Raw genomic sequence first — 12,754 nt, forward strand, 5'->3', positions numbered from 1 at the left:
ACTACATGGTGAATCATAAAACAAATCATTTCTCAATATTGGTTGTGATGCTACACCTGAGTTAGCTCTGTTATTTGTCCCGGTATACTACAGGCATTTTGGAGAAATAATGATTTCATACTTTTTTTTTACCTGACCCTATGCATTCAGAGGTATGAACTACAGTTGTTGGAACAGTTTTGTTTGAATTATTCTACAATACAGTAAGGTCTGAAAAGAGAATTTTCTTCAGCTTTTTACTTACCTCTGACCAGCTGCTGGATTTACTGATAACCTCACTGATAACCCCACTGATGCCCACACATCAATATCACTGCTAGTGAGGCCTTTAATTTAATTCACAGCTGCACATATCAATGTTTTCATTTAATAATGGATTGAATGACTTAACTGCATTTATCTACATCAACATGTCTTTCCAGAATTTAATGGCAACTGTTCTTCAAGACCCATAGCCACTGGAAAACTGTGCTGCTATGTTCTCCCTGAGCAAACCTGAATCACTTACTCTATTCAGAAAAGCTAATTGTGAAAGTAAGTTTTGGGAAATAATAAGGCAGGGTTTGATTGTCTGTACATATCTTCAGTGCATTTAATGGAAGCATCTTCAATATAATGTGATACACTTTTGTATTCACTGTAAATGATAAAAACTTAGTGACATAGAATAGACAGTTTTTTATTATTAGTGTATCCTGATCATCACAAAGACCAATTTTTTACTCAAGTTGTACAAAAATACAGGTAAGCTCACAGAATACACATATGTATGATAGTATAAATGCCTTTAAATAAGAAAAGTGACTGGATAATCATACAGGGCATTGTGTTCAATTTAAATGTTATTTTTTCTACATCATGTTATCATAGCACAACAATTTAAACATAGTGAACAGTTTACGTGGTGTGTAATGGTGTGTCTGATATACAAGGTTTCAACTGTCATGTTACTCTCATTTTTAAGCCATTCATTACAGTGATGACTATTTTCTTCAGTGGGCCAAGTGCTTAAAGTTGTCTCTCTTATGGATGGGCTTTCTGGGACGTCAAACAGAGAAATAAGGAAAAGTTCCAGTAATGGTCTGTCCTGTCAATGTTGAATTGATGTGCCATTGCAACCAACATCCGTTATCAATGTGTGTAATATCTGGAAGTTCTTTCCAAGCCAAATATTGTGATCATCAGAAGTCCTCTTGAATTTTTAATGGGAGCAAAGTCCTTTTTATATCAGTAATAGAAGTCTTTTTCTTAATGGTATTTTACATGGGCATAACCGCTGCACTATTGCTGGCTTGACAGTAGCCATGACAGTATTACAAGGAAGGATGCAGTGATGAGACTGATCTTGTGGCTTACTCCACTTGAAACTTCTGTAAATGTTGAAAAAGGAAATCCATTGAAAGGCATCACTTTAATAAATAAAAATCAAATCTGGAATATTTCTTTATGAACTAAATATTTATTTTTGATAAGGTAGCATTTAAAATTGCTTACGTGTGCCATTCACAGAAATGGAGGTGGTGTCAACGTTGAAAGCTGTTATGGTTGAAGCTGCCCTTACCAAAACATTTCCAATCTGAGTGTCATTAGGAATGGATGTGGATGAAAATGTAAGGGCCAAGTTGTTGATGATTGATCCACTACTGCAAAAGGAATGACCAAAGAATATTGTTTTATTTGTATGAATTTATGACTAATACTCTTAAGATTCTATCACCATAGCATGAACAAATTACCTGAATGAAATCACCGTCAAGAAGCGGAATGAAGAAAATGCTTTTTGGTAGAAAGGTTCAAGCTGCAGAAATAAAAAAAATAAAAAAACATTTGTAAGTACATTTATTTTATTGGCTTGTGTTTCTTCACTTATGCCTTGATTTAATTATGGTATTTCATTTGGTAAAAAAAGTTTAAAACACTTATTAATTCTTTCATCATCATTTATGTTCTATTTAATGTATATAGAAGAATGATTCATATACAGTATATATATGTAATGTGTTTGCACAGGGCTATTTTAAATTAAAATAATTTAATTATCTTTTAAATATGTATAATTAAAAATTGGATGGATTTTATTTATATAGTCTTGCTTCAGCGCATTCTGATGGGAAATGTACTTTGTGACAACTGTAAGTGAAATTCAAATATTTTTTTGTTAAAGAAGTAGGATAAACATACATATTAAAAGAAAAGATGGCATATTGCAGATTCTGTAAAATTATAATTATAATTAATTAAATATTTAGTCAGATATTTCAAATTAATTAAGATGCATAGATTTTTCTCAGCTTTACTAAGAGAGTGACTTACTGTTGACTTTATTATTGATGCTCGACTTGTAAATGCTGCAGTTGATGGATTCAGCAAGTCAATTGTAAATGTTTCTCCAGCAGATCTGAAAGTCAATAGCTTTATTGTGACTGCCTCAGTAGTTGTAATTATAGTTGCAGCAGTTGAAGTTGTAGTTGAGGGTGTTGTAGTTGAGATCATTGTATTTGTAGTTGTATTTGCAGCACCTGGGATTACAGCTGTAGTATTTAAAGTGGGGGCTGCAGTTGTTGAATTTGATATATTTATGTCTGTAAAAAAAAAAAAAAAGGAAAAATAAATTATGGTAGCCAGATGGCCTTCTTTTAAACAAACATACACATCACTGTAGTCTAGTTAATGTTTGTCAAAGTGGACTTCATGGTTATTATGATTGTGTATGCTCTTTGGCAAAACAAATTTAAAATGGTATTGCCAATGAAAAAAATTATAATTTAATGGTACTAGAATATGAAACTACAACTAGGGTGGTTCTTTTCAATGAAATTGTGGAGTATGTCAGATCATTGAATAACACACACTAAGCAGTTTACTCTGGTTCCCCAAAACTAAAACTAAAAATACACATATACACACAGACAGTGATAAATAAATGACAAATAACAATGGTTATATGTCCTTGCTCTAACAACTACTGGAGTGAAATGTAGGGCTAGTGTTTACTTACGAATTATTGTGATGGATGTGGTGTCAACAGTGAGGTTGAAGGTATTGTTGGGGTTAGAGACAGCCTCTACTAAGGTTTTTGCTACAACATCAGCATTTGGGATTTCTGAAGGTGAAGCAGTTTGATTGAACTCAATCCCGACCTCTGCTACAGTATTATCTATTCGTGTTCTGGCTGGGCTGCATCAAAAAGCACATATGTTCATTAAATGATATTGACACTGATAACATATGCATGTTTGTAATTATTCAATTTTTTGTAAATATTAAAAAATATAATATTGATGATCACAACCCAGAAAGTAAAGCAAATTCAGTTGGCTCTCAAAATTTATAAAATGTTACCTAAACTGTATGACGAAGGTGCGGATGAAAAGACGGCCAAATCTCTTACTGTAGATGGAATTATACTGGGGAAATAAAAAGTATAAACAAACTAAAAATACAGTATTCTCTTAATTAAATGAAAAATTGCAAAAGTAATACACAGACAAATAATAAGAATAAGTACTAACCACTGCTACAACTTCTGCCTCAAGATTCTTAAATTGTATGCTGCTTTTATTGGTGAGTTCTTCTACAAATGGTACTACAAAGACTGCTGAAAGAACCACAACTGGTGGAGGAGCTGCAGTAGTAGTAGTGGTAGTAGTAGTAGTGGTGGTAGTAGCAGTTGTTGTTGATCCACCTGTTGTTGTTGTTGTTGTTGTTGAACCACCGGTTGTTGTTGTTGTTGTACCTCCAGTTGTTGTTGAAACACCAGTTTTTGACTCACTGGTTGTCGTCGGTCCACCAGTTGTTGTGGAACTTACAGTTGTTGTCGTGGTTCCACCAGTTGTTGTTGTTGACCTTCCAGTTAAAGGTAATGCAGTTGTAGTTGAACCTCCAGTTGTTGTGGATTCTCTATTTGTTGAACTCCCAGTTGTTGATGAACCTCCAGTTGTTGTCGTTGACACACCGGTTGTAGTTGAAGCACCAGTTGTTGACCCACCAGTTGTTGATCCACCAGTTGTTGTTGTTGAACCTGCAGTTATTGTTAAACTTCCAGTTGTAGTTAATGCACCAGTTGTCATGGATCCACCAGTTGTTGAACCTCCAGTTGTTGTTGATCCTCCACTTGTAGTTGTTCCACTAGTTGTTGAATGCCCAGTTGTAGTTGAACTTCCAGTAGCAGTTGATCCACTTGTTGTTGTTGAACCTCCAGTTGTTGTGAATCCACCTGTTGTTGAACCCCCAGTTATTGTTGTTGAACCTCCAGTTGTTGTGATTCCACCTGTTGTTGAACCTCCAGTTGTTGTCGTTGAACCTCCAGTAGCTGATCGGACACAGCTATATGTTGACACTAGCTGCGGATCCATCTGATGTGGGCCTCCAGTTGAGCTTCCAGTGTGTGGATGCTCTAGTTGCTGACCAGTTGTCGTGGATCCACCTGTTGCTGATACTCCAGCTGTTAAAACCCAGTTGATGCTCAGCAGTTGTTCCACTAGTTGTTGAATGCCCAGTTGTAGTTGAACTTCCAGTAGCAGTTGATCCACTTGTTGTTGTTGAACCTCCAGTTGTTGTGAATCCACCTGTTGTTGAACCCCCAGTTATTGTTGTTGAACCTCCAGTTGTTGTGATTCCACCTGTTGTTGAACCTCCAGTTGTTGTCGTTGACACACCGGTTGTTGTTGAAGCACTAGTTGGTGTGGATCCATCTGTTGTTGGACCTCCAGTTGTGCTGATCCAGTAGGTGTTGAATGCCCAGTTGTTGTTAAACCTTCAGTTGTTGTGGATCCACCTGTTGTTGTTGATACTCCAGTTGTTAAAAACACCAGTTGTTGTTAACCCTCCAGTTGTTGTTGAATCACCAGTTGAAGTTAATCCACTTGTTGTTGTTGGACCTCCAGTTATTGATGATACACCAACTGTTGTTGTTGCTGTGGACCTTCCAGTTGTAGGTGAACCTCCTGTTGTTGATTCTCCAGTTGTAGTTGACACACTAGTTGTTATAACGCCAGTTGTTGATGAAACACCAGTTGTTGTTGCTGTTATTTTTGACTCTCCAGTTGGAGTTGAACTGCCAGTTGTGGATCTGTCAGTAGTTGAACCTCCAGTTGTTGTAGTTGTTATATATACAGTTGTTGTTGTTGTTGTTGTTGTTGATCTACCTATCGTTGTGGAATCTCCAGCTGTAGTTGATCCACCTATTGTTGTTGAAACTTCAGTTGTAACTGTTGTAGACCCTGCAGTTGTTGCCGTTGATCCACTTGATGTTGTTGAATCTCCAGTTATAGTTGAAACTCCAGTTGAAGTTGATCCACTTGTTGTTGTTGGACCTCCAGTTGATGATGATAAACCAGCTGTTGTTGTAGCTGTGGATCCTCCATTTGTAGTCGAGCCTCCAGTTGTGGATTCTCTAGTTGTTGAACCGCCACCTGTTGTTATTGAATCCCCAGTTGTAGTTGATGCATCAGTTGTTGACAAGCCAGTTGTAGTTGAACCTTCAGTTGTAGTTGACCCAACAGTTGCTGTTGTTGAACCTCCAGTTGTCGCTGACACACCGGTTGTAGTTGGTCCCCCAGTTGTTGCTGAACCTACAGTTGTTGTTGATTCACCAGTTGTTGTTGTTGTTGTTGAACCTCCAGTTGTTGATGCACCATTTGTTGTAGACCCTGCAGTTGTTGCAGTTGATCCACCTGCTGTTGTTAAACCTTCAGTTGTAGTTGACACACCAGTTGTTGATGAAACACCAGCTGTTGTTTCTGTGGACCCTCCAGTTGTAGTTAAACCTCCTGTTGTTGTTGATTCTCCAGTTGTTGTTGATGCACCAGTTGTTGTAGACCCTGCAGTTGTTGCAGTTGATCCACCTGTTGTTGTTAAACCTTCAGTTGTTGATACACCAGCTGTTGTTGTTTCTGTGGACCCTCCAGTTGTAGTTAAACCTCCTGTTGTTGTTGATTCTCCAGTTGTTGTTGATGCACCAGTTGTTGTAGACCCTGCAGTTGTTGCAGTTGATCCACCTGTTGTTGTTAAACCTTCAGTTGTAGTTGATGCACCAGTTGTTGTAACAATAGTTGTTGATGAAACATCAGTTGTTGATGCTGTTATTGTTGACCCTGCAGTTGGAGTTGAACTGCCAGTTGTGGATTCTTCAATAGTTGAACCTCCACTTGTTGTCATTGGATATCCAGTTGTTGTTGAGCCACCTATTGTTGTGGAATCTCCAGTTATAGTTGATCCACCTGTTGTTGTTGAACCTTCAGTTGTAGGTGTTGCAGTCCCTGCAGTTGTTGCCGTTGATCCACTTGATGTTGTTGAATCTCCAGTTGTAGTTGAAACTCCAGTTAAGGTTGATCCACTTGTTGTTGGACCGCTAGTTGATGATGATAAACCAGCTGTTGTTGTAGCTGTGGACCCTCCATTTGTAGTTGAGCCTCCAGTTGTTGTGGATTCTCCAGTTGTTGAACCTCCACCTGTTGTTATTGAATCCCCAGTTGTAGTTGATGCATCAGTTGTTGATTCACCTGTTGTTGTTGAACCTTCGGTTGTAGTTGACACACCAATTGTTGACCCACCAGTTGTAGTTGATCCATCAGTTGTGGTGGAGCCTTCTGTTGTTGTTGAACCTCCACCTGTTGTTATTGAATCCCCAGTTGTAGTTGATGCATCAGTTGTTGACAAGCCAGTTGTAGTTGAACCTTCAGTTGTAGTTGACCCAACAGTTGCTGTTGTTGAACCTCCAGTTGTCGCTGACACACCGGTTGTAGTTGGTCCCCCAGTTGTTGCTGAACCTACAGTTGTTGTTGATTCACCAGTTGTTGTTGTTGTTGTTGAACCTCCAGTTGTTGATGCACCATTTGTTGTAGACCCTGCAGTTGTTGCAGTTGATCCACCTGCTGTTGTTAAACCTTCAGTTGTAGTTGACACACCAGTTGTTGATGAAACACCAGCTGTTGTTTCTGTGGACCCTCCAGTTGTAGTTAAACCTCCTGTTGTTGTTGATTCTCCAGTTGTTGTTGATGCACCAGTTGTTGTAGACCCTTCAGTTGCTGCAGTTGATCCACCTGTTGTTGTTAAACCTTCAGTTGTAGTTGATGCACCAGTTGTTATAACACCAGTTGTTGAACCTTCAGTTGCTGTAGATGCACCAGTTATTGTCGTTGACACACCATTTGTTGTTGATGCTTCAGTTGTTAATGTGTCAGTTTGTGCACAAGTTGTAGTAACAAGCACAATGGCCACTATTTGTGAAGAACAGAATGAGAAATGTTTCAAAGTGTAACGTGTCAGAGTACAGGGAACACCTTCACTTCATATTGTAATAATCATCACTTACCTACTGTTAGCAACATTGATAATATTGGTCCAAAGTCCATTGTGTCTGCTCTTGAACCTGCAAAATTTGACATAAATTACTTTTTCGGCATTTCTACCTTTATTGGACAGTGACATTAAAAAGGCACTTCACATTTGGCAGGTATATTGCTGGGGACCAATGGCCGCATTTTGTGCAGTGTGCAGCATTATTACAAACAAAGACAATGAAAAGACGCAAATAGACACGATTCACAGCGGGCAAAGCACATGGCGCGACGCAAACACAAAATACACATAATTCTTGTTTCCACACAGACTCCAAAGAGAAACAGTTGGCATTGTAAACCTTGAGCCTAGTTGAAGCTATTTTTTGTTAAAGGACCTCAGTAACTCATACTGTTTTACTTTTAGCAGATAAGAGTGAAAAGGGCCATAACATTTGAACTGTGTCTCTTTCTGTCTTCTGAGATGAACAGGTGTTTAGGCTAAAGTTAGGAACAGGAGCAGAAGGGAAGGTTGTAAAATGGTGTATTTTCAACTGTTGGCCTGCTAAAGATATCTTGGAGAGGGGTGTTTAACTGAGTTTCTACTATAAAGATGTGCTGAACTTTGGTTCAGCAGAAGACCCTTTAAGAATGTGCCGTGGTACTTGTGAAACTGTTTTCTCTGCATTTGCAAATGTAAATAAATACTCAAAGACTAAACTTTGGTTTAATTCTCAAATCGTCCTTATTTGTTTCATCTGGTGTTTATGATACGCACTCCTGCTGCTAACGAGAAAAACTTCCACTACAATCTGGCGTCAGGAACAGGAATTTTTCAGAATTCCTAACTCATAAGCTCACATTCATGTTTCTTTGTCTCCAACAGAAGAGGAGACAGACTCAGGACAGTTGTGACTACTTGTAAAATTGACTGACTGGACTGACACTGCTGATAAATAGTGTTTATTTTTCTCCATCGACAGGAGATTATAGAAAACCCGTACAACAGCGTATGCCTTGTATTCGCAGTATTTACATATTGAGTGAACCTATGCATACAACAGACACATATTTGCACGGTAAAAAACAAAAAGACATTTTATTTACTGATGTTTCACCACTTTTTGTCTCAGGTACAGCGTCATCTCTGGGCAAACACACAAATGTGATGTGGATTGATTAAAAATTGTCAACCTGTAGTCATCAAGTCGCGTTCGGACTACAGGTCCCAGAAACATCAGTACATGCTAAAACAGGAAGCAATCGACAGGATCCGACCGGGTTTTTTAACTCCTTATTGACGGATGGAGTTATTGTTCCATGTTTAGATTCTCGTGTAGCATACGTACACCTATTTTCTCAGTAAAGATAAATAAGGAGAATCATCTTATTCTAAATGTTGAAGTTTTGTTTTTGCTCAGGACTTTGAAGCAGTAAATGCAGTGGTCTATGCTCGAGCACCCAATGTTTCCCAAACTAAAAACAACATTCTGCTGGGGATTCCAGGGGATGTTAAATGTTTTTTTTCTCTGTTGTTTTGTCTAACGTTTTTTTTTCTCAGTGTTCCAGTAGAAAAGACAGCAAAATATTGTTTTATAGTTCTGGTTGATGGTAAGTTGTACACCTTGACACGCTTTTGTCAGAGGTACATTGAGTTTTTAATTAATGATGCCATAGATCAGAAAAAGAATAACAGTGTGTTTACATGTACCCTAACTAAACTAAAAAAAATTAAATAATATATTATATTCTGGAAATTAAACCTGTTTCATTTAAATAATTAAACAAAACCCTTTTAACTTGTATTTGTTTATCTCCTGTCTCTAACAGTCCTTTGATGTTCCACTCCCTTCCCAAATCTACCACCAAAGAATTTCTAAGAGAAGAAGTTCCACTCTCTCGTTACTTCCTGGTTCTGAACTGGTTGCAGTTCTACTCTTGATCCGTATAGGCGAGTACAGAATGAATGGGACTCTATGGAGCTATACCCCTCAAAATCCACTTTTCTCAGGATATATTTTTTTGTCTAGTAATTTGAATGTTGCATTCGAAAGGGGAGGCTAAGAAAATACACACTGCTGGGTGTTCGATTTTTTTAAAGTGGCTTTTTTGTTCTAAAAAGCCTTTTAAAATGTCAATGACGTCATACGCATATACGGCCAGAGATACTGCTTCACGGCAAGCTCTGAGTCGCTTCCTTTTTTCTCTCGAGGCATCGACAACACAGCTGACAGGTAAGGCTCTCTCTGTCAATACACGTGCTAGAAAGAGGTTTGCTAATGTTTTGCCGTGAAGCGGGATCTCCAATCGTAATCAGTCCTTCACTGACCAATCAGCATTCATTAGCAGAATGCTAGCGTGTTACGGGAAACAATGACTCAACCTGTAAGAAATCAAAATTACATAAGTACTTGTTCATTCAACTTTCAACCTATAATCCATGTTGAACTTGCAAAAACTACAATCAAATCTGAGATTTCTCAACGACAATCAGGCGAAAGAGACAAATTTAGCTGTCTAGCTCCATAGAGTCCCGTTCATTTTGCACTCGCCTGCGATCACCAAATTCGGTACAATGGGGCTGAATAAGGAGTGGAAAGGCTTTCCATAGACCGGCTTTGCTACCACCCTGTCCTTCAATCTCTTTCTTTCAACAATAAACTTCTTACAAACTATTAGCACATGTTCAACAGTTTACCTACAATTACAAACCTCACATTTATCTGTCATTGTCTTTTTCATAAAGTAGCATTAAGTCCTGTATGTCCCAATCTTAATCTAGCAAAAATTGTATCTTCTTTCCTACATTTACCTCTATTATTTCTTACTTTGACAGACTTTTGAATTTTGAAATAATCTCTTTGCTGACTGGGCTTTGTCGGGAGGAGGGATTAAAGGGACAGGTGCTCCTTCAGAGCGTCTCATACAGAGGGTGAATACAGGTGCAGCAGCCATGGGCAGTATGATAAAAAATAAAGTGTTTTTTTTAACATTAAGGTATGTCAACATGTTCTAGTACAAACACAAAATACAAGTATTATCCTGAAAATGCTATATAATAGTTGCCCTTTAAGATAATTATGTTAAAGGTGGCATCCAAAGAGTACAATGGAAATATAGCAAAAATAAATGAATACAATAATTTGTGCATAGATTCTAACATTTTGAATAAAACTGAGTAAAAATATATTTATGGAAAAATATCGTGGTATGGTTATATAGATATGGAACAACCATTTGGTCTTTGGAAGCTTGAAAGCAATCTCAGTATGTACAGTATTTTACATTGTACGTTAAAGCAGGTTATACTTATGTCTTTGTACCTACTGTAGATACTTAGTAACTTTGTACTTATAAACATACAAAAAGAGGTTCCTCCAAGAACCAATATGTTCTTTTATATCATAGCTATAGGATGGATGGTATCAAAATATGATAAAAAAATTAGATTGTAAGATGCTTTACAAAGAAAGATTTCACACCAAAAATGCAAAAACAATACATATAATGCAGTAAAAATACACAGTGAAGCATATTTTACAATTTCATACAAAATACCTCTATATAGGTATAAACACAAAAATGTACTTACCCCAAGCAATTGTCAAAAAATATATATAATGTTTTTTTTAGATTTGCATTATTTTAAAACTTATTCAGAAGCTCCAACCCTGGTGAAATTCTCTTGTGATCCCACCTGGTTGTCCAGGTTTTATATATATTGCTGCAAAGTAAAAGGAAGTGTTGTGACACAAGGGCTAAAAAAAAATAAAAAAAATAAACACAGCCCACACCTACAGATTGTCTAGTGACTAAACGATGAAAATGACAGACCGTCCTGAGTGCTGTTGTTTATGCATTCCACTCATAAGATAATGACATCTGGTTTATGGTGAACAGGAAGCAATCGACAGGATCCGACCGGGTTTTTTAACTCCTTATTGACGGATGGAGTTTACATGGAGTAGGTGGGGATTACTGCAACATGCACACATAAATGATCCCTTCAAGCTAATATTTGATCTTGCACAGGACAATAAGATCATACTGACATATTTAACAGTATGACATATTCATAAGTCAGTTATAATTGACATTGACCTTACCCGTATAACTAGAATCCTCCTGAATACAAACTCCACACAAGGAGAACAGAAAGAAAAGAATAAATAGTGACAAAGCATGACACAGCATTTATAGGCATGAATAACTATTTTATTGGAAGTGCAATTAATTGCAGTGTCCTAAACAACAAATATATTGGTTTCAGGAGTCTTAAAATATAGTAAACATAGGACAAACAGAGAAAGAAAATAAGGAACAAATTGTGCAGGTGGATAAATTCGCAAAATATCACCAAACTATTTGAATGGCAAAGTCAATAAACAAAACTCAACATAAAAGATAACTCAAGTCACATCAAATTGATTTGTGAAAATTACAGTTAGTTTTAAATATATTAAACAATATGACAAGCAGAGAAAGAAAAATAAGAACAAATTGTGCAGGTGGATAAAATTGTATAGAACACCAAAACAAGTCACATCAAGAACTATTGATATCATTTGAGATACAGACAACAAACAAACAAAAAATCTCTAATTTTCCGAGTCAGATAAAAATCGCAATGGGCCTTAAACATATCACACCTCACGTCTAAATAACAGCAAGATTTACAACCTTAATTGAGCTGGAAATCAAATAGCAATGGAACCCAGAAACAAAGACTTGGCATAAAAAAAGAAGAAGCAAATCTTAAAAAGCTAAAAACCTTTTCGATTTCAATCACGCTTTTTGAATATTGTTTTTAAATAAATAACTTAAGTGTTTTATAAAAGGACATACAAATGAAGAGAAATTAGGGTGTAACTGTAACCACCACAAACATAGGAATAAACTCTGTGGACGTCATTCAGTGCCAGGCTTGTTGTAACAATCCAAGCATTGGTAGCTGAGTGATATATCTAGGCTATTTGTGGCTGCATGCTGTCTACAGCTAACGTTTAAACTATTTAACAGTTGGCTGCACATAAACAATAGGCAGTTGTGACGAACCTCAAGTGTATCAGTGACATCACCTACATTCAGTGTTGGGAAGGATACTTTCAAAATGTATTCCATTACAGAGTACAGAATGCCCAAAAATGTAATTTGTAACGTATTCCGTTACGTTACTCAATCTGAGTAACGTATTCTGAATACTTGGATTACTTCCACATTGAATTGCATTTTATAAGTAGGAATGCGGCCATCACATCCAGCTTACTAAACAGGCCTATTCTGGTGTGTTCTTCTGTTCCAACTGGCTGAATGTGTACCTAAACAAGCAGATAGATTTTTGTATTTGTAGTCCCGAAAAATCTAACCGCAGTCTAAACGACCATGAGCTAATTTTAGCTAACGTTAGCTAACATGTCAAACGGGGCTAGTCTTTCAACGGCTCTGGAGCTAGTAAATCAGCATGTAGGAGAATG

The 12,754-nt window shown here is 37.2% G+C and overlaps 2 protein-coding genes across 2 annotated transcripts; one reads left to right on the forward strand and one right to left on the reverse strand.

Annotated features, from left to right (window-relative positions):
- Positions 1 to 658: 658 nt before the first annotated feature.
- Positions 659 to 4,309, reverse strand: LOC144534005 (uncharacterized). The gene is made up of 7 exons (XM_078275599.1): positions 3,513 to 4,309; positions 3,343 to 3,407; positions 2,999 to 3,177; positions 2,314 to 2,582; positions 1,737 to 1,798; positions 1,495 to 1,643; positions 659 to 1,370 (listed from the first exon to the last, which is right to left on the reverse strand). Exons 1-7 carry the CDS (start codon positions 4,068 to 4,070, stop codon positions 1,282 to 1,284), a joined length of 1,371 nt encoding a protein of 456 aa, XP_078131725.1. The 5' UTR covers positions 4,071 to 4,309; the 3' UTR covers positions 659 to 1,281.
- Positions 4,310 to 4,330: 21 nt separating this feature from the next.
- Positions 4,331 to 7,276, forward strand: LOC144534622 (uncharacterized). The gene is made up of 2 exons (XM_078276632.1): positions 4,331 to 4,360; positions 4,730 to 7,276. The coding sequence occupies exons 1-2, from the start codon at positions 4,331 to 4,333 to the stop codon at positions 7,259 to 7,261; spliced, it is 2,562 nt and encodes an 853-aa protein (XP_078132758.1). The 3' UTR covers positions 7,262 to 7,276.
- Positions 7,277 to 12,754: the final 5,478 nt, after the last annotated feature.

This window comes from Sander vitreus, chromosome 19 (genome assembly GCF_031162955.1).
Source record: "Sander vitreus isolate 19-12246 chromosome 19, sanVit1, whole genome shotgun sequence".
NCBI lineage: Eukaryota > Metazoa > Chordata > Actinopteri > Perciformes > Percidae > Sander > Sander vitreus.